Source organism: Sparus aurata, chromosome 15 (assembly GCF_900880675.1).
Source record: "Sparus aurata chromosome 15, fSpaAur1.1, whole genome shotgun sequence".
Taxonomy (NCBI): Eukaryota; Metazoa; Chordata; class Actinopteri; order Spariformes; family Sparidae; genus Sparus; species Sparus aurata.
This window is the reverse complement of record NC_044201.1, coordinates 18,554,302-18,577,089: the sequence shown is the minus strand read 5'-3', so window position 1 is coordinate 18,577,089 and position 22,788 is coordinate 18,554,302. Positions and strand designations below refer to the sequence as shown.

Here is a 22,788-nt window from a genome sequence, read left to right as displayed (position 1 = left end):
GTCTAAACATATATCAGTACTACTCTAAGGCCACATTGTCCGGCCCGAGTTTTGAAGCTTTTCCAGTGGCCCTGAAGTGTACATCAGCCTCGTGAACGACGTCTCATGCACACCCCGGCGTGTTTACATTCAGTAAGCTCATTCAAAACGGCGAAACAGTGATATTCCCGCCGCACTGGGAGAGAGAAAAAAACAAAGAACGCTCGAGTTCAAACGGCGCACTTGAGTCCACTAAATAAAATCTTATGTTGAGAAAAGAAAGAGGGAACAACAATAGATTAGTGATGGCAGCCAGCGTGTGAAATCTCTTTGTGGGCTCGCCGGGGCTGAGCTACAGCATGACACACACTCACACACACACCAAACCTACTGTAATTGATTCAGTATCAATTGGCTGTCCCGGATTTGCATTGACTGCTAATGTTGGAGGGAGAGAGACGGACACATGAGCCAAAAGAGAAAATGAAGGGAAAAAAAAGAGAAGAAGAGGAGGCAGAGAATAGACATGAGATAGAGAGAGATCTGACACAGAGCCAGACAATGAATGGGTGTTAAAAATGCACTAATGTGTATTGAGGTGGGTAGCATTAACCAGTGATGATAAGCTAATTGCTAATCACTAGATCATAGACTAACAATACTCATGTTATGAGGCTTGGAGCCAGGATGACTCTTCAGTGGGCTCGGCAATAAGGACGACAGGAAACCGGGCGAAGAAATATTAGCGTGTCTGATAAATTAGTGTCTAGGAATTTTTTGGGATTCATCATCATGTACGACTATTGATGCACATCTCCGTTAATGAGCTAATATTAGCGAGCTAACACGGCTTATCAGCCAATATTGCTCAACAAAATCAGTGGTCAATAAGGAGGAATAATTATTTTTTCACTGGCCACGTATCAATTTCAGCTCATTAACACACATATTAGGAGTGATTTCCCATAGAGGAAGAGGATTAAATTCTTGATGCTAATTATGAGAAATCACTTGGCAAACCGGACAGCAGAAATTGTATTTACTGTCGAAATAATCCACAAAGAATTCATTCTAAATTTCAATTTTCAGGCCAGGATTTTTCTTTTTTCTTTTTTTTTTCAATCATAACCACTTTTGGGTACAAAAGGGAAAAAAACAGAGAGAGAGAGAGGGATGTCCATTCACACACATCAACGTACACACACACACACACACACACACACACACACACATGCAAGCCCCTCTCTTTTGAGACATTAGCAATGCTGTTTCTGAATGAGGGGCACCTCAGGGATTATAATCAGAATTTTCATCTCAGTCAGGGATTAATAGAATAAATGGGCAAGAGAGAGAGAGAGCCCTAACCATGTGCGTGTGTGTGGGTCTGTGTGTGTGGTGCGGGTGGGCGGGTGTGCTGCCTTTTTGCATCGCTGATCGGCATTTTTCCTGTACAGTGCTCTCTCTCTCGCTAACACACACACACACACACACACATACAGGTAATGCCTCGATCGGAGCTGTTTGATATGTAAATAGCAGCGTTCCGGCACAAGTCCGACGCTTTGTGTTCCTCTGAGCCTCGCAGCAGCCAGAGGAGCTCTGTAGCACTCTGACCATGGACATAGATGCACATTTCACAACGAGCAGCCATATAGCCTTCACATTGTATAGACAGATGCATGCAGGAGAAAGAAACCAAACATATGCGGAGATTAAAAGAGAGGGCGCCTGAAAAAATGTTGCCTGGATTTCTCAAGAAAGCCATAATAAGATGTGACTCCAATTCTCATTAGAGCGGTAAAAAAAAACCGAAAGACAACATGACAAATTGGAAATGAAAAATCCCAGTAGATTGTAGTCGAAGTCTATGAGGTGAAAAAGCAAAAATAAAGCTTTTCACCAAATACATAATTAATCTTTAGTCATTTTGATGCCTTATTGGCTGAGCAGAGGCCTCGTGTACTGTAAGGGAAAAACCTCTGAGACACACAGGAACACCCAGCCAGCATTTTCACAAATAAGAAACACACACGCATTCCTCCCCTCGCCTCCTTTTTTTGTCATTAGGAATGCTTCTGGACGGCTATCATTGCGGTTGAAGATTCCAGCAGATTTTTCTCTCTCTTTTTTTTTTCTTTTTTTATATCCTGCCTTTCACATATTTACATCGCCGTGACAGTTTGGGGTCAATTAGGATGAAAGCTGGGGGGTCGGGGAGGGAAAAAAAAAGCTGGATTTAATTATCGGCTATCAGAATGGACGTGTTGCCTCGGTTCGGCCCCTGCGAGGTGGTGTTTGTGCTGGTGTGTGTGTCCAGGAGCTCAAAAAAAAAAAAAAAGGAAAAAAAGCATCCATTGAAAATAAAAACACACGTAAAATAAACTGATGAAATTCCTTGTTGCGGATTTTTCAAGAGCCGGGTTTTTTGTTCTTTTTTTTGCCTCCTCGATTTAAAGCATTTAATAACGCTCGCCTGGTCTGTCTGCTGCTCAGCTTGACGTCAACATCAGACAAGATATATAACGCTGCTGTCCTGTTTTCTCCTCCTGTCTGAGTGTACAGCTGTTCCTACCAAGACGTTCCCACACACAACGCTATTGAAGCAACCAGACGCCTGTATTATGATGTAAATCGCTCTAATAACCCAGTTTAGCTGGTGAGTGTCTGCTAGAGTGTGTGTGTGTGTGTGTGTGTGTGTGTGGTGGTGGGGGTAGGGGGGGAGTGGGTGTTGAAATGTATAGTCTCTGAGGAGACGCAAAGCAGCTTTAGCAAAAAAAGAAACTCCTTCCAGTTGACATACAGTAGATGGATTTGTCTCGGGCCATCAAAGGTCAAAGGTCAAATGCATCTTTGACAACAATTTTTTACTCATTTCCGCTTCCTTGCGACTGTAAAAAAAAACTTGCGGGATTGATAACACCAAACCGCCAAGCGGCGCCTTTTTTTTAACGGCTTCTTGCACTCGTTTCCTTAAAAACACAACCCAAAAATAGGAAAAAAAAAAAAAAAAAACTGCAACATTTAGGATTCCTGAGCTGCGTTCAACCAGCAAAGTGATAAAGTGTGTATTTTGCTAGCGCGTTTCCACTGCTCTATTTCATCTTCACCCCCTTTTTTTTTCTTTTCTCCTTCCCTCCCTCTCTCTCTTTCCCTCTCTGTCTCTCTGCAACAGCTAATTTAGTACAGGCAGCCCGCCACTAAAAACTACTGCTAATTAAAATGCACGGGGAAGATAAAAAATGGCGCTGCAACAAATAATTAGTGGTGTTAAGACGCTTTAAATAAACGACTTTCCCTCTAAGAGCAAAAAAAAAAAAAATTAATCCGGCTTCTCCCTTCTCTCCGCTCGCCTTCTCATTTGATTCTCGTACTGGGAGAGAAGATGGAAAGGGGAGAAGAAAAAGGAAAAAAAACAGAGATATAAAACTGGAGGAAAATTGAGTGTTTTACCTATGAAGTTTGGTATGGAGGTGAACTCAAGAGAGGATAGAGAGTGAAAAAAAGAGCTGGGCTGCATTTAGTCGGGTAAGATGTGGCAGTGGAAGGGGGGAAACCACACCGAGAGCAGGACACATCTGCTAGGGCCACATGAGAGTGAGGCGCGCGCACACACACACACACGGTGAAAGAACACACATTCCGCGCACCCAATCCCAGAAAGAGGCTGCAGTTACTCCCCAGACTGAAAGTCACACACAAACACACACAAATGCACACACAGTTTTCCCGGCATCCAGTTCAGCCACTGATCCTCCTCACACACACACACACACACACACACACGCGCGCGCGGGCGCGCGTTGTCTCGCAAGTGTGATCGCACACTGACCAGTGGTAACACAAAGTCAAGGTCACACATGTCTCTCTGCCACCGGCCTGTGGGATTTGGTCACCATGGCCGAAAAGTGGGTACACTGGGAAAACACACACACACACACTCACACACATTTTCTGCATTGAATTCAGCGGATCAGTGGAAGGACAATTGGTCAGACCTGGCTTGACGATTAGATCCGTTCCATTGTCTTACACACACACACATGAACATGCACACTGCCCTTTACACTAGTGAGTAAGGACAGAAGACTACTCTCTCACACACACACACACACACACACAGAAGGAGAAAGCCATCCTAAATCAAACCAGTGTGTGTGCCTTTGTGCCAGCCGCAGAAGACAACAGAGGCGTATTCTCCCGGGTTTCCTCCCCACCTGTGACGTCCCTCTGTTGTTGTTTGTCTGACAACAGCCAAGCCACCCCCCCAAAACAAGTCTCAACCAATCGGATTCCTTGCTTTCAGAAGGATTGGCATTGTTTGTGCGTGTGTGTCCCCTAAAAATTCTGGTGCTCAGACTACTATAGCCCCCACAAGGTTTGGATGGAGATCATCGGCAACATGTAGGCTAGACTCTAGACGACGCTGATTTGTCGTAGTAGAACACACACACACACACACACACACTGTGTTGACGGGATTGAAACAAGATCTGCCGCAGCAGAAAACACCCACAAAACAACCCCATCTAGGGCAACACATACACACACACACACACAGACAATGTGCCAATAAGTAAAGCAGAATCTGGAAAGCTACTTGCACACTGGAGGGGGTTGACTGGATGTTTTATCCGTCTACGAATAATGTTTCAGAAATTGTTTAGAGGAAGGAGAGTGTACTATTTTTAATATTCTGTAAGATGTGACCTCCTTATTCACACTAAAGCTGATATATAGGAATAATCACATCCTCTACATAGACGATCTGGCAGCCACGGCCTCAGCAAGCTGCTGCCTCTCTCTTAACTTGAGACTGGGACTTGAGACTTGCGACTGTGGTCAAATCCAGACAAAGGTGGTGTGTGTTGTTTGGTGTGGAGGCAGGTCTGGTTACCTGGGAGGGGCTCCTGTTTGGGGCAAATCCCCCGGGGCGACGAGAACCTGTCGTCGTCGTCATCTGCCAGCGTGGCCTGGACGCCCACTTCCACGGGCCTCCGGCTTCGCAGGGAGCCCAGTGCAGGCGACGGGGTGAGGGCCAGGCCAGGGGAGGGCGAGGGGGGCTTGTCCAGCCCGCGGCCCACGGCCAGGCAGGGCGGCCCATGGCATCGCTTTCTCTTGTGCTCGATGAAGAGCAGGATGTCCGCCAGGGGGAAGGTGGCCTGGCACTGGCCGCAGGTCAGCAGGTCCTGCTCCAGAGAGGGGTGAGCGTCATGACCCAGCCGGGCCAGCCGGCCCACGGTCGAGCCCGGGTGGTGCCCGTTGAGGCTGCCGCTCTCCTCCGAGTGCTCCGAGCAGCGCTCCGACAGCTCCTCCGACGAGACGATGGCCGTGGAGAGGGGCTCGGCTGCTGGCAGAGGCAGGGGGGGAACAAGCACAGAGGAAGAAGAAGAAGAGGGGGGGTGGGAGGAAAGTGAGCAAAAAAAAAAAGAGGAAATTAGAAGGTGGCAAAATAAAAGCAACAACCATATGTTTATGTTTCTCTTTTTTTCCCCTGTAATTGAAACCTATTGATACAACTGTTTGTGGGAAGAGATGACAAGAGCAGAGTGCACTCATTCTGTCACATGGAGGATCAGAGTTAAAGAGTCAGAGCTAAACACAAGCCTGGCATGTGGTGCGCACAATAAGGGGGGTGAGAGAATGTGCCTTGTAATGATAGAAATGCATGTAATGCAGGAAAAATGATTACAATGCAAGCTGATGTGGATCACACATCATAGGAGTAAATGGTGGGAAAGAATATCCCGAATAGCTGCAGAGCTCAAATCAGATTCCTCAAGGATAACAATTTCATATCCAATGACAGGGGAAGCCTGGAAAATGATGGTTAAACACAGCACTCACCAAAAAACTAAATATGTGGATGATTTTGACTTGCCTAACCTTGTTTGTACAGCTTTTGATCATGTAATCAGCCGAAGGGAAAACTGTGACAGACATGTCCAGCACATGTGCCAGGGGAAGGAAGGGGAAGGCAGGCGGCACAGGGAGTGTGTGTCAGGGAGAGGAAAACTCTTCCCTCGGCCTCGATTACATGTGCCGGACTTATAGTTCTTAGATACCAGCCGCTCTGTACAGCAGGAAATCACCCCAAAATGAGCCGTTCAGCCCGATTCCTCACCCCTCCGAGGCCGGATTAACTCCTGACTACTTTTTTAAGAAGCCTTTTGTGAAGCTCAGACCGTCCTGCAGTGCAGGGAGGACGAGTGTGAAGAGAGCGGCCCGCCGAATTAGAGGAGCGAAACGGGAGAACATAATTCACTGTCCCTCTTTTAAAGGAAATCTTCCAGTCCAAGGTGAAGAGTCTGACTCTGTGCTAGCCGCCTAATGCATGTTGACCTTCTTTACTCAGCCGCCAATTTCACATTTTAATGAACTTAAAACCACTGAGAGTCAAAAAATAGATTTTAATTTTCACTGTCTGGGTGATTGGTACAGATTTTGTCTGATAAAAAGGATAGGGTTCCTGTGCATGCATGTGTAAGAGATGTGCGCGTGGGAATGCACAAGCGCGCAAATGTGTGTGTGTGTGTGTGTGTGTGTGAAGGAGGGAGAGAGAGATAGGGTCTGAATGTGGACTACATGCCCTCAAGGAAATATCATTTGAACGCCACGATCCTAAGCGACATCTGTGTGCAAACTGGGACATGGAGATAACATGATAAATTCCCCATTTGCACCAACAGCACCACCGCTACCCCCCCCCCCCCTTACCCTATCAACCCCCCCCCCCCCCAATCCTCCTCCTCCTCCTTCCCCTCCTTCTCCTCCCTCTCCTCTTCCTCCCTCCCCACCCTTTTCTCTGCTCTTTGATTTAACTTCAGGTCAACACAACGCCACGCAAGTTACACAACAGCTCCCGGGGGGGGCATTAAATTCACGGGATAAAACAACAACAACAACGACGCGCACACACGGAAAAAAAGAAAAAAAATCTAATGAAAGCTGCATAAGCCCCTCACCTCTTAAGTTGAACTCAAGAGTGGATATCCGGGGGTTTGAAAAAACATTTTGTCGGATTTAATGGAGCATGAGGAGGGAGGGTACGAGACCTGAAATAGTTTTTTCTTTCTTTTTTTTTTTTTTTTAACACAAAGCAGGTCTGTGCAGTTCTATTTCAACAAAATACAACAAATCAATTATTTGTGCCTATTTTCAAGGCAGTGGAAGTGCAGCAAGAGGAGCAGAGAGGAGGACAGTGTGTCTCTAACACCACATTAATACATCAGAAACAACAGAATCACTTCTCCAAAAAGGAGGAAAATTTCACCCCAATAGAATGAAAGTTGATTACACCCTCGGCTAGAAATCTTTTAACCAAGCTGCAAAGTTCCACCTGTGTGATAAATCTATAAAACAGAAACGAGCTGAAAACTTCACGGTGGTGAGACTGTGCCCCCCCCTCCCCAAAAAAATAATTTGGATTGCATTTAAATGTTGGGAGAAATATGGAAATGAATGATGGTGTAATTCAATCTGAAGGAGGAAACATGGAGTTGTAACACCGTGAAAACACACACACACACACACAGTGAACAGTGTTTGTTCGAATGTGCTACTTATATTCACCCTGGTCACGCCGTCGCACGCGCAAACGCTGCAAATGGAGCATGTGCGTAACAATCCAACAAAATATAGAAATGTAATATAGAGAGAACAATCAGAAAACGAGCGATAAAACAGGGAACGATCGGGGATGGGTGGGACGGTTTGGTGACAAATGTGAAAACTGAATAAAATGTGTGTATGAGGTGTGTGTGCGTGTGTGTGTGTTTGTGTGTGTCGAGAGGTTTTAAGGGGGTAAGAGGCGAGGTCTGCAGGCATATCACAGTGTAGCTGCATATGCAGTATGTATGCATGTAAAAATGTGAAAAACGAGACACGAGGAGAAAAGGTGGGTTTGAAGTGATGAAGAGGAGCAGTGCATTTGGTTGTGTGTGTGTGTGTGTATGTGTGTGGTGGGGGGGGGGTCCTCTGTGCCCCCCTCCCTCCCTCCCTCAACATGTCTTGTATACCTTCCCTTTATTCTAAAGAGATCGCCAAATAGTAGCCTGTGTAGATAGGGGTGGCGGTGAAACTGATCAGGTTTTAAGTTTAGCGCTGGATTTTCTGATCGCGCTCTGCCTCCTAGCGACGGCACATGGCCATGGTGACTGCGCTGTCACCCAGCCGGGGCCACACACACACACACGCGCACACACACACACACACATACAAACACACTCCAAACCAAACACGAGAGACAGCCAGTCAACATACCGAAACATAATCAAGCACTTGTGCGTAAAGATGCCCAAATATCTTCTTGTTTTGGTTGTGGCCGGTCACTTTGAGAGCAATAAAGAGGGGGGGGTGCAGCGAGACGGTACACACAGTGTGGCACATGGTGCGGTAATAAAACGCCACTTTACTAATCGCCCCGCAGTTTCCCAAACACACCTATCTCCTCGCTCGTCACATACCGGACTCGTGCATCTGATAAAGTAAAAAGAAATAAAGCGTTGGTAGTCAATAAACGCCGTGCGTAATTCTGCCGACTCAACTAAAAAAAAAAAAAATGTTGGAATCTTGTCGCTTTTCCCTCACACGCTGCTGCTGCAGCACCAGCGAGCCGATTTTTACGCCTTACCTTACCTGTACGAGAAGCTCTAGAGTCTTGAATTGCATCATTTTTTATATTTATCTTATTTGTTTTTTTTGTGTGTCGGTCCGAAATCGAGAGGAAAGAAATAAAGAACAGCGGACGGGGAGCAGGGACGCTGCTGTCCTGTTGCTGTGTTTCTCGCCTGGAACTCTGAGCTGCAGCGGCTCTGCTGGGGTGTTTTAGGAAGGAAAAGCTTCTCATCTAAACTCAACATCAATAAACAGCCTTTACATAAGAGGCATTAGGCTTTTTTTTTTTTTTTCTTTTTTTTTGAAGGTGGGTAAAAATACATCGATTTGCGTTGTCTCCGCTGCCGAGCTGCTGACGGAGGGGAGGCAGTTGTAAACAGTCGGACACGAGTTTTTTTTTTCCCCCCCTCGATCCAAAAATCCACCTCCAAGTTTTTTTGTTTTTTGTTTTTTTGTTTTTGTTTTTTTTTTACCTGAAAATAATCCAAAAATAGAACGGGAGAGGAGCAGATGAGAAACCTGCCCCGCAGAGTTTATCAACACAGCGATATTCCGGCGGGTTGATTTCTCCACGGAGCTCCGCGGAGAGGACGCGCTCTGCTACCGGGGAGCCCTGCGCGTTTTCCACTGACCGGAGCGACCGTGAGGGCACCGGAGCCACAGCGAGTGCATCTACCAGCCTATGAATGCACGTTCTCGCCGTGTAAAAGAGAAGCAGTGACGGCTGTAAATCGACACACAAAACTTTTTGCTCTCTGTCGGGCTTTTGAGGATCTCCGAGCGGCTTTTTACGCACGGAGGTGTCGCACTTTTTCTCCACGCTGTTAAGTCCAGTTGACCGCGGGTCCGAGCGGTGCGTCTGGTTGTCCACAGGCTCCTGCTCTGCTGCCTTCCCCCCCCCAAAAAAACCTTTGCTGATCGCTTTCAAAGGGGAGCCAGAAGTGACATTTTTTCTTTCTTTTTGCATCTTTACTTACGCGAAAAATCCCGTTTGCTTAAGTGCTGGGGTTTGCCTTGCTTGCGGCGAGACATGGTGGCTGGAGGCGGCGGCGTTCAGCGCGGATCACATCGGGGAGAGCCGGGGTTAGAGAGGAGACTCCGGTGGGGCAAAAAATATCTTCATCCAACGCCTTTGACATCCACAAGAGAAAAAAAAAATAAAATAAATTAGAAATAATACAAAGATGGCGCGGAGGCGAAGATGGATCGCGGGATCGCCGTCATGGCTTTTTTGAGAAAGGAGAGCAGAGAAAAAAGAGAGAGAGAGTGAGAGAGAGGTAGATGGAGAGAGAGAGAAGGGGAGAGAGATGGAAAAAATGGCAAAAGCCCCCCCTCCCCCCCACCACCCCTCCCCTCACCCCCCCCCCCCCCCCCCCCCCCCCCCCTGAGCTGTGCAAGTTCAAGTGCACGGACGTGACGTTCCCGGCGAACTTGAACGTCAGGCGATGGACGGACACCCGACATACAAAAACATGGGCAGGGCCGAGGCACCCGAGTGGGAGTGGGAGTGGGAGGAGGGACGGACGGGACGCGCAATAACAACACCAATGGACGGTCATTAGAGGGAGGGGGGGGGGGGGGGGGGGGGGGGGGGGGGGCGGAGAAGGGGAGAGGAGAGGAGAGGAGCAGAGGGAGGGAGGAGGGAGGGGGGGCTGGACATGAGAAATAGACCCAGTGGAAGCCAATGGACACAGAGATCAGGGGGGCCGGACTAGAGGCACTTGGAGGGAGGGGAGGGAGGAGTGTGTGTGTGCTTGTGTGCGTGTGTGTGCGCGCGCGCGCGCGTGCGGGTGAGAGAGAGAGGCAGAGATGTCTAATGAAAGCAATATGCAGAGAGAGAGAGAGAAAGAGAGAGAGAGAGAGAGGTGGACGCAAAACAGGGCAAGGGAAGCCGCGGACAGGAGCTCACTGGAGGGGGCGGATATAATACTGCTGCATATACTACTGAGCGGAGGAGTGTGTGAGCGTGTGTGTGTGAGAGAGAGAAAGAGAGAAAGAGAGAGCGTGTGTGTGTGTGTGTGTGTGTGTGTGTGTGTGTGTGTGTGTGTGTGTGTGTGTGTGTGCGCGCGCGCGCGTGAACAAAGTCTGTCGCATTCGGTGGCCACTGTTTCGGTGAGGAAGAAGAAAAAGCGCTCGGTGCCGGCCGCAAGTTCACCTGGACGCGCGGGTGTCCGTGTCTTTAAAGCGCGTGCGTGTAAAGGCTAGAGAGAGAGAGAGAGAGAGAGAGAGAGAGAGGCGCGCGCGTGTCGAAATGACACGGCGAGCGCGGAAAAAGTCTCCGGTCGCAGCGAACAGGGCGAACAGGTTGAACTGCCAACAGATACACAGGCACAGGCTATAACCTGGGTGGCTCCACATATGCTTTTTACATACACAGAGCGGTCTGTGGTGCTCTGCTTTCCAGGTGATAATCACATCCCGGCCCCGTGAAAACAAAGAATGATTTCTAGTATTGTGCTGGTTTATATTAGACATGTCATTTTTTTGTATAATAAAAAAGACGAAGACGAAAAAGTATAAAGACAGTTTACTATCAAAGCATGTATACGTTGTGTGTGGTGTGTAATGACCGTGATATAGACTGTACCACATAGTCGCGTATATTCATTCACTATTATTACGCTCATGACAGAATAAAAGGGGCTAGGAATTTGCTCTTAAACCATTAAATAGCTCACAATTCCACCAAACTCCATTTAAAAAAACAGAGATTTTGAATTCAACCTAAAGAAAAAGTTTCATTTGTTGATAATATTCATTTCATTTCAAGGAGCGAGAGAAATTCATATCGGAATGTGATGTCCGGGGTCACTTCAACGTGAGCGCTGGTGCCATAAATCAGAATGCATCCATTTTTACTGCGGAGCTGTCTGCGCCGTTGAAGATGTACAGTATGGGGTGTGTAAGTGAGAGGGGGCAGCTCAGGAGGGGCACTATAGGGTCCAGTGCCCCTCTGCCTGCTTGTCTCTATCTGTCTGCGTGTAATCCACACTGCAGCCCAGCGCAGACCGTGGGAGTGCGAGCGGGCACATAAGCGCCCCGTGTAATAACTTTCAGATGTGCCTCAGGTTCGAGCTGCATACGGCACAGGGGAGGGTGTGTGTTGGTGGAGCTGTTGGTGGTGGTGGTGGTGGTGAGGGGGGGTGGGGAGTGTGGAGAGGAGGAGAAGGAGGAGGAAGAAGAAGAAGAAGAGGAGGGGGAAGAGATTGTAAATACTCTTGTAATAAAGGGGGTTTGGTAATATAAGACGCGGGGCTTAAAACGGCGTAGGCGCCGCGCATCTCGTACGCGATGCGGGCTTTGGAAGACAACATACCAAAGCTGGGGGGGAAAGACACCGCGCGGCAACCAAAAAAAGAAATGAGAAGAAGTACAGCTCGATGCTGTTTTTGGACGCAATGGGAGAGAAGGATTGGATGGTACGGGAGGAGAGGACGGAGAGATTCGCTCTGAAAGCGGCGGCAGCGGAAAAAGAAGAAGAAGAAGAGGAAGAAGCGGCGGTGGTGTCTCCGGAGAAGAAGCCCCGGAGCGGGAGCAGCAGCGGCGGCAGGAGCGGCAGCGGCGACTCTAGTGGTGCTTCGGAGACCTGGAGCTACGCGCACTGACCGAAGAGGACGCGCACTTAATACCGAGGGGGTGGGGGTGGTGGAGGGAGGCAAGACAGTAAGAGGAGGAGGAGGAGGAGGAGGAGGGAGGAGGTGATGGGAGAGAGACAGCGAGAAAGACAAGGGAGAGAGAGAGAGAGAGAGAGAGAGAGAGAGAGAGAGAGGAGCCGGAGGAGAGGAGGAGGAGGAGGAGGAGGAGGTTCAACGTCAAGGTGGAAAAAAATGCATGACCAGTGAGTGAAATATTTTGCAGGTTGCAACTCGCTGCATGGCTTATTAGACGGACCGGTGTGTGAGTGCGTGTGTGCGTGTGCGTGTGTGTGTGCGCGCGCGACGATTATCCCGCACGGGGTGATTATCCCGACGTGGCCGTGCGTCTGAGTTCAGGCAGGTTTTAAAGCGCGCGGAGGAGATGTTTCTGATTGAATTATAATAACAATGTCATGTTAAACAAAAAAGAAAAAAGTGTGAGCTCTAAAGGAGGAGACACTCTAATACTCCATTCGTTCGATGTATGTTTAATCATGAAGCCAGTTTAGGACGATTCATCTGACAGATTTGTGGATTATTTCTTCTAATCTGTAGAATTTCCTATCTACAATAATAGTTTTATAATCGTCCCTCTTCATTCTTTTCTATTCAAAGAATCTATCCGAGGTATAGTGTGTGAGATTACAGAGAGTTTTTTTGAAACTGAATTATTGCGATATTGCTGACTCGGTCTTGAGTTTTTAGAGAATCGATCTTGAGTGTGATCTGTATTGTTCAGGTTCAAGGCGGATCAGAAAGGCACCGGCAGGTTTTTTTGGTGTCTTCCTCTTCAATCCCAAATGAGGAAAACACGGAAAAGAAAGTTATCGGAATTAGATTCAATTATTTTATTTTTTTTTTTCAAAATGCTTTCGTCAGGTGGATGTAAACCCCTTCAACCCGGACGCTACGAACTCAATGCTCTGTCGGTGATGGAGAGGCAACACTCCCCCTCCGCGTCCATGTGGCCTGATAAGGATTTAAAAAACAAACAAAACAAAAAACGTGTCAATTATGCCAAAAACAGAACCGTAACGCGCAGTTAATGTGAAGAGAAAAGGCTTCGGTTTCATAGCTGCACCTTTGAAAGATGATGCCTCAAATTAAAGAATTAAAGAATGTAATTGGGGATATACGGGAGGATTTTAGCTCTCTTTCCCGGGCATCGGGTGTCCGTGGTGGCCTTTTGCTGTCCGGATGGCGACAGGCGGCCATCGTGCCAGCTAAACCTGATCCTGTAACAGGAGAAGCCTTTACAGGCTGGGTGACACGGCGGAGTGTTCTGAGCGGAGCTTAAATTAAAAAAAAAAAAGAAAAAAACATGCAGGAAGATGCGCAGACTTCATATCTAGTGTTTGATATAAGGTTTTTATGACTAATCAGCTACTGGCAGCATGTGGAAGTGGCTTAATTTCAATCCTTTGCGTACTTTGGCACCGAAACTTCCTCTGCACCCTTCAGGAACCTTTTACGCACAAAGTGGAGCAACAACTGACGCCTCTCGACGCACAACGTGTGAGAGTCCGGGCCCCGCAGCTCATCTATCAGGCGAAAAAAAAAGAAAAAAAAAAAAAAAAAACTTGTCCTCCTGATTTTAATGGAGCCCGTGTTATCCCCAATTGGTGCCCACCCTTAAAAGGGGCCCTCGTTTCACACCCCCCACGCACACATCCGAGAGCACTAACCTTGACCTCTCCCTACACCCCGCTCCATCTGTTGGCAACAAAGAGTGTTTTTCCTTTTTCTCGTCCTCCCATCTCCTCCTCTCCCTCCTCCTCCTCCTCTTCTGACTTTAGACACACACACACATACACACACACACCGAGTCAAGGCGGGACATTGATCAAAGCCCGCAGAGCTGCTCGGACTGAGGCAGCGCGCGGGGGAATCTCTATATGTAAATGGCAGCGCGTCGCTGGTTCCGTCATACATCAGTCAGGCTGCATGCTTAATGCAGTGGAGGTGCGGCGGCACTCTACAGGGAGGGCCCTGCTGCATGTTCGTGTGTGTGCGCGCATGGATATGTATCTCACATTTAATCTTTTATTTCTTCATTTGAAGAAAAAAAAAACAGACTGGAGATTATAACCCGGAGTTAATGTGGAAAGCCGCGGGGCCGCATCCAGGTGTGTGTTCAGATAAAAGTGATACAGCAGTGTATTCCCCGCGCCATATGTAGGCCACACTGTGCCATCTTTAACTTTATTCCTCACATTCAGCACTTTTATTCGCTTGTTAAGGCGGTTACAACCTTCATCAGCCGATGTGTTCTTATGTGTGCGCGGAGTGAATGGACAGCGGCGCACTTTGATGCTGCTCCATGAAAAAAAAAAAGTAAAAAAAAAAAAAAAAACGAGGAGTTGGGAGAATTTCAGCTTTTGTAAAGAGCGTGAAAAAGAGCCGGAGAGGGGCTCGCATGGCATCAGAGCGCCGGTGGTCACATTGCGCGCCTTCCCCTGCACGCACGACAGCTCCGGGGAAATTGAGTGACTGGGGGCGCATTTCAATATATGGAAATGACCGGAGGAGGAGGAGGAGGAGGGGGGCTCCTGAGATAAATCAGCTCCAAACCTTGCGCACCCCCCACCCCGCACATACCACCACCACCACCACCCTCCCTCTCACACACGCTCCTCTTCATACCTTCATTTCTTCCTCTTTCTCTCAAGCCGCTGCTTTTGTCGCTGCTTGTCTCAATTTCACAAACCCGTGCGTAAAGAAGCGCGGCTGTAAGCCGACACACAACCGGCGTTGTTTTCAAAAACGAGAATTAAAAAAGCAACTACAAATACGTTCTAGGCGCAGTGGATGGGGCCCTCCTGATTTTTTTTGTTTGTTTGTTTGTTTTCTAATTAAAGGATCTGATCTCCGTTATGTGATCAACGCGAGCAGCTGACTTAAAAATCAGCTCCAAAAACAGGGGTCTTTAAATTTGCATTCGATTACGCACCAAAGACACACAACAAAACGCAGCGCTTTAAATTTATTTCCGGGCTGCTGGAGCGATCAGATCCAAACTTAATATTAGTTATACGCAATTTAGTGAATCCTCGATGGATTCAGCGCGATGCCAAGAAAATGCTATGATTAATTGTTGCCGTTCTACTCAGTTCACCCGCACCTGTTCGCTCCGCAATTAGACCGAAGTTATTAAACTGATAGTTTGTGGGCTTTTTTGCGATTTGAATGAGCCACAAATAAAGGCGTTTTTTCGCCGAACGCATCCGGCGTTGTGACAAAAATGCAGTGTTTCTAGGATTACGCTTTTCATGTGTTTTATTTCCGATGGGAGTCAACCTCCTCCCCCCAAAAGAAAAAATCCTTGTTAAATCTAGTCCCTGGATTTCTGCGGAGGAATTCCCCCCCAACACACACACACACACACACACACGCACCCTCCACCCCCCCACACACACGCCCGCCTCACCCCCATACATACGCACACATACGCTGCACACATACACCACCACCTCCTGCACCACCACCCTTCCACCCCCTAAAGCTTTTCGCAATAAAGGAGCGGGGCGGATTTCACAACGTGCCATTATCACATCGGGGGATGTGCGCGCACGTCGTTGCGTCGGGCCGGTGGTATTAGATGAAATCAGGCGGGATTACACGGCTATAGAGCAAATTATCACACACACAAACACACACACACACCACCACCACCACCAACCCGACCCGTCCCTCCTCTGTGGCGCTTGATGCGCTTGGTGAGTTTGAGGTCATTCCATCAAAACTTTGCAAATCAGACGGATGACCGTCTAAGAAACGAGTTGTGGGGATTGTTTACGTTCACACTGAAGTCGTCCAAGACTGTAGAGTCCAGTGACTGACACGACTGTACAATCTCTCACTCTGCTGCACTGGGACCAGTTGAAAAAAAAAAGAAGCCCAGAACCACAAACACCCCGCTGCAGACCACACAGCGGGTCCCCCCCAGCCCCTCTACTTCGACGCCACACAACCCGCATCCATCCATCTGCCCGTAATGCACGGACGTGTTTATGGGCGCCGTTGTTAAGTCGTTGTTAATTTTACACTAAACGGGTTGTTATGAAGATGAATGACGGGAGAGAAATGGTCCACTTGGGACGGCGGAGTGTTTTATTCCCCCCCTGCTCTGAGAGGAGCCTATAGCTATAGGGATCTATAAAGGAAAGGAAGATGAGGCAGTCTGGAGGGGCCCATTAGTGCTAGAGATGGTGAGGTGTTCTTAAACGCATCACGGTTAGAGGGTACTGGTGGTTGGAGCGTTGACTGACGCCGACAAATAATCCCAAAGTAATCTCTAATTAAAGGCCATTTCCTGATAGCAAACATTAAGATGTGTTATAAGTGATGACGCAGACTTATTTGGCTGGTCGGTGGTCAGTTACAAAGATCAGAATCCACCTGGGTTGCTCTCTGCACAAAGTTTCTCTGACCCTCTCCTGTGCTTCCTCCGCTCACAGTGAGTGAGTCAGGGGCCAGCTGGTTGGACTGTTGTCTTCTGGAGTGAATTAACTCATCTAATAGCCTTATAATCGCTAATCTCTAGTCCCCGCCCGTCAAATATCTAAAGCTCCACCGGTTCCGAGCGATCTAGAGATTTTGATGCTCCCAACAATCTCCAAACACGGACTCCAGCGCCCCCTAGTGTCCAAAAGCAGCCGGCGTAGGAGCGCATTGGAGTTGGAAGTGGGCCCCCCACACAGGCTGAAGCCGCCGACCGAGAGCCCCGCAGGATCCAGCTGAGCCTCGGGCTCGATATGAAGGATTTTGATTTTTTTTTAAATATATATATTAAAATATGATGAGCCGGTCCACGGTGTTACAAAAAAAAAAAAAAAAAAAAAAGTGTCAAACTTCAGGAGGTGGAAGATGACACGGAGCTGCTGGGAAAACTGGGGGCAGATTTGAAGGGGGAAAGCTCAAACTGTGGAGCATTTCCGTCGTTTTTTTATTGTTTGGATGATCGCTTGAGATGAGAATAATTCTCAATTCAAATGTAAGAGATTCGTGTCTCTGCTGCGGACACAGTTTTTAGGTTTATGAGGTTAAGAATTTGAACCTGAAATCCTTAACAACCATCAACGCGTTAGGTGCGTTTTCAATCGTTGTTGTCCATCTTAAGGGAATGAAATTGATGATTTAAATCAAAAGAAAATCAGATCTCGGGGTTGTTTCTCCAAAAAATTCGGTGGGAAGACTTTTATTCATCTTATATATTTGTTTCGGTCTCCATCTGGTCTGATCAGTGAAGCACAGATCTGTCAAAATACACTCAGCTCGTTCCCTTATTATTATAACATTCCTTACAATATTTAACGTATGTCTATTATTATTATTATTATTATTATTATTATTATTATTACATCCCTAATAATGCCAGTAAGGGGCAGCCGCTCTCTGGCTCTCCGTGAGATAATTGCTGTTACATTAAACAGTGTGTGACTGATTGAGATTATTAATGCGGTCCAATAATTCCTCCGCAGCGGCTCCGGATGAACTCAGATCCAGTAAATCTCCGCCGGTTTTCTTCGGGCCGCGGTGCGAGCGGGCCCGCACCTCAGAGGGGCTCAGTGATAAATCGTGTATTTTTAATGAATATCAATAGATGAAAATGAATCCCCCTCCGAACAAAAAAAAAAAAAAAGAAAGAAAGAAAAAAAGGGAGCCAGGAGCCCGGCCGGCTATCTAATTAGATTAAGCGGCGGTGCGGGGCGGTGCGGGGCCGGACGGGGGAATACTGCGGTAATGACTGCTGCTATGACGGCAGCGGCTTTCTAATGGGCTCTGAAGCGCTGCCACGCAGTCAAACCACGGGGCCTTTCAAACCATTAACACCGAGAGGGGGAACATAACAAATCTAATGTGACATGACACCCTTCTGTTTCAACGCGCCTGTTAACCAGCGGCGACACAAAGTACCGACCGAGCCGCGCGCAGCCCCGCGTCCCCAAAACTTCTGTCTTCACGCGCTGGATCTGCGGGGATACGGCGGGGCGGGGCGGGGACTTCACAGCATGTCATTACCCTTAGTGGTCCACTGTAAGGTGATATTGTCACCGTTTGATTTTCATTAACGACAATTAATCACAGGAGACGAACAGGACGCGGCACATCTCACTGGTGCCCTCCAGACCAGGGGGGCCCAAACTTTGTTTTTCCCTTAGAGGGCCAAAACTGAGACCTAACGGTGGACCAGGGTCCAAAAGCAAACACCTGCTGTATTGTATTGTTATAATAGGATCACAAAGTCCCCTAATCATCTGACTTCCTCCACAAACCCATGCTCAAATTATGACAAATAATTTATTGACCCTACATATCTATCGTAAAACAACAAAAACATTATTATAATGTTATAATTATAATAATAATGTTTGCTAGAAACATGTGGCGGGGCCAAATTGAATCTTTTTTGGCCCATCGGCCCGCTTTGGGCAGTCCTGCAACAGACAAACACGCTGCTGCTGCTGTAGCCTCCAGCTCATAAGTCTTCCATTCAAAAAGTCACCGGGAGGTTACAGTACTTAAGAATATATCAAATTACCGCAGCAAAAACGTGTGTTAATATTTGAAGGTCACCACTAATTCTAAACTTTGGCGCTCCTCGGTTGCGAAGTGGCTCACAGAGACATCACAAGGAAGCAGAATCAACGGCGAAACAATGAAATGATATACATATTTGAGTTGAAGCGAAGAAGAAGTTGAAATGAGATGAGATGAGATTTAAAGGAAGTCACTGAGAGCCTGAAGATTTTTTGGGGAATGGTGAGTTCAGGTACGTACTGCACGGACACAGAACGCTCACGTTTTTCTCTTCTGTCAGATCCGGGCTCATTTTCCTGCCACAGAAAGTTGACACGTTCCGTCCACGTTGACATGATTGGGGTTTTTTTTTTTTTTTTATCCACCTGGAACAACAGTCAGTCTGAAACATCACTGTGGGACATTAAACTGTCTACTGGAACTGAGAGTAATCTCATTCATTTTCATGTCAGGATTTTACAGGTTTTTTGTTTTCTTTGGGGTTTTTTTTTTTGCAGGAATCATTTATCAGTTCAGAGCCGGACAGCGCTGACACTTCTCATATGGGCACGAGATGGTGTGAGAGAGGAGATTAGAAATGAACATCATCTTTTCTTTTTTTTTTTGTTTCATGTTGTTCTTCTGTGGTTTCTAGCTATTTCATGATCAGTTCATATTGTCTGCGTCTAAGTGTGCAAGTGCGATTTCATTCTTTTTTTTTAATTATTTTGCATCCACTGTGCCTACTGAGGAGAAGCCTCATAAACGCTCATTAGCATATAATCTATTTGCATTCTGAACTTTTTGTGGCGTGCCCCCCGTCAGTCTGAAATAAAGTTACCACCCCCCCACCCCACAATCTCTATTAATCATTAACATTGAATGGGGACGACACTAGTTCACAAGTTGAATATAATGGCCATAAAGGTCAGCAGGACAGCTTCAGCAAATCCTCGTGTTTATATATCTTTATATAAATCATTTCACTTCTTACTTTCACCCCCCTGTAGAGGCTCTGTTGGCCCCCCAAGCCCCCAGTATGAGGGCCAATGTTTTGACAGAGGGCTTGAAGAATCACACACATAATCTTAACACTCCATTGCTGATCATTCTGCTGTTTTTTTTTAGACTTTAAGACTTTAATGCGAATAATTCATTTCTTTAATTTTACACTCCGAATGGTTTATCAACACAACCATCTATCTACTTATATATATATACATATTATACATATTTAAAGTAAGGTGACACTGAGAGGGAGGGAGGGGGGATCACAGTGATACTCATCGCTTCCATTGGTTTTACAACCTCAGTTCACTCAAGGCACCACAAGATGGAACTGAAGAGGTGAAAATGTTTCTGCACTATATGGAGGGTTGAAGGACCGGAGACCTGCTGTCTGACATACAGTACATTTTCAACGACTTCGTGTGGTTTGTTTTATCTTTATAACATTTTCTTCTTACATGTTTTATGTACCTTATGTTCATGTATGTGTGGTTCAACCGGCTGCAGGAGGATTTCCCCGTTTAGGGACAATAAAGTTGAAAGTTAAGGTTCGACTGTGTATGTTTTACAAAACACAATACAGCCCATGAATGTTAGAGAGGTAATATGTAATATTTCTACATAACTAGACCTCTGTTGTGTATTTAGTTGAGTTGTTGAATGTTTCCTACAATACAAAACCCAAGAAATCCATCATTTCTTTCAAGGCATTACATTTGGTCACCTGTTGCTGTGACTTGAGGGTAAACGTCAGAGAGAGAGGAAGAAAGTGTGATGTAGGTAAACATATCACAAATCAGATTCACATTTCTATCTGCCTTTTACCGTAAATAGATTTTCATCAGCAACGATCCTACATTAGTTAACATATTTTAGGCACTACCATTGATTGAGAGAACTTCAGTCTGAGAAATTATATATTGTTTATTTAAATTGTCCTATTTTTAAGGTTATGGTACATGACCTGTCAAATTTTACCAAGAGGTGATATTATGCTAATTTTCAGGTTCCTACTTTTACTTAAATTTTTCTACTTAATAGGTTCACATACTTTCATTTTCAAAAAATACATTATTTTTCTCATTTGCTGCATTGCTGCTGCACCCCTTTACACAGTGTGATGAACGCTCCATTTATTTTTCAGAGTGAGACATCTGGCCTCTGTTCAATCTTTGGTGAGAGTTGCACATGTGCATTGCTTAACGGCCAGGATGTAGCCAATCAGAGGCAGAGTAGGGCGGGTCATCCTGAGGAAGGTAGTGTGATCTAAAATAACACTGTGACAGCACTAGGAACTGTATATCTGCTGACTGTCTTGAATGTAATAAATATATAAAACATATATTTATATAATGCCTTTTACATAGTGACTCACATAAGTTTAAGTTCACTTTAAAGACCTTTAACATGCACAAAAATGCTCCATAACACCATAAAGGAAAGGCAAAAAACCCTGCAAGCATAATATGTTCTGATTCTGTGGATGGCTCCAACAGGACTCACCTGGTCCCTGCTGTGCACTGTTTGGCTCTGTGGTTCGTTCCCGACCTCTTCAAGTCAAGACCCTGAACCTCAGGTTGTTCCTGATGTGACTTGCTGTCATCGCTGAGTGAGTACGATGGTTGAATGAGAGCCGAAGTAGACAAGCACTAGCATTAAAAGCTTTATCACTGGGTTCATGGTTAATGCCCAAATATGGTGAAGTATCTGTATTAAGGAGAAGAACAATACAACTCCCTGAGGCTTAGAAATAAAAGTGACCCTTACATTTACCAGTTGTTGTTTTTTTTGTCAGGCAAGCAGTTCTAACAGCAGGTGACAACACTGGGAAGAAATGTTCTAATTTGGACTGCTAGACATTCAAATCACACATCATACAATTGCTGTTTTTTTTCCTGGATTGCATGACTAAATAATGATGTTTGATTAAATGATTAGGTCAAAAGTCTGATTCCTGACTTCCTGAGCTGATGATGCAGTAACTGATGAGCTTATTGTTACAATGTTGCTACACATTTAGTCCCGCCCAAATCAGCTACCCTTATGTTGAAATGACACTTTCCTGTTGACCTTATCTGCAGGAAGATAACATTCATCTGTTTATCCCTGCTTTAGCTGATTAGAGCACGGTAGAAAGAGACAATTGATCTTTGGACATTCGTATGAATACTCCTGCTAGTGCTACAGTACATGACCAAAACGCTTGAAACTTGTTTTGGTATAGCTCGGTACACCACAAGATACTTTCTGTTACACTCCTGTGTTTGTTTGCAACATATGTAAAGCTATGTTTATCTCAGTTTTGCTGGTTCTCATTTCCTGTTTTAAAGGACCTCCAACAGACAAAGAATGGAATTATTATTAACTATGGGTTAATTAATGGTGCTCACTACTGTGTACTGAACTATTGGAAAACATGGCTGAAAAGACAAAATAATGAAATAAACAGTTTGTCAGTGTATTCTAAACTACATGTTGTCCTTAGTCTCTCCACTGGGTGGCAGCAGTGGCGTGATATGAGGAGTACTAGGGTCAGGTTGAAATTAAAATGATCAAGGATTCATACATTGAAAAGAGCTAGTGTGGCAGTAATCATTACATTTCATATATCACTTATCATGATGGGTTCAATGTCAGTTGCTAAATTATGTTAAATTAATGCAAAAGTTGGCAAACACACGTGGTTACCGTACCTTCTGCACAGTCTATTGCCCATATAAAGATTTATCTTGTCTAAAACCATGTTACCCATATAATTAACATTCAGCTGTTGTTTTTTGCCAGACCATCAATAGAAAAACCCTGAGATATTTGGTTTGTGGTCAGAAAGTACTGTGAAAACCATCCAATACTGTAGTATGATTATTGTTGCTGATTCATTTTCTGTTGCAAGTTGGTGTCCAGTGGCTGGGGCCAGTAGGGGCCCAATAACAAGTATTTGCGCCCCCCCCCCCAGCAGGCTGATTCTATGGACCCAAGATGTAAAGACAGAGCTGTAAGAATGTTTTAACAGATTACATTATTATTATCATTT

At 46.1% G+C, this 22,788-nt stretch overlaps 1 protein-coding gene across 3 annotated transcripts in view; it reads right to left on the bottom strand.

Annotated features, from left to right (window-relative positions):
* The window catches only part of bcl11aa (BCL11 transcription factor A a), a 55,532-nt gene extending 45,609 nt beyond the window's left edge, over positions 1–9,923 (bottom strand). Inside the window, exons 1-2 of one of the 3 annotated variants that reach the window (XM_030441828.1) lie at positions 9,570–9,923; positions 4,874–5,326 (exon numbers count right to left, since the gene is read on the bottom strand). In XM_030441828.1, the coding sequence (XP_030297688.1) occupies positions 4,874–5,326; positions 9,570–9,624 (508 nt within the window). In that variant the 5' untranslated portion in view covers positions 9,625–9,923. Of the gene's footprint in view, positions 1–4,873; positions 5,327–8,613; positions 8,840–9,569 lie in introns of those variants that run through there. The other 2 variants (XM_030441829.1, XM_030441827.1) reach the window with 2 other exon arrangements.
* Positions 9,924–22,788: the final 12,865 nt, after the last annotated feature.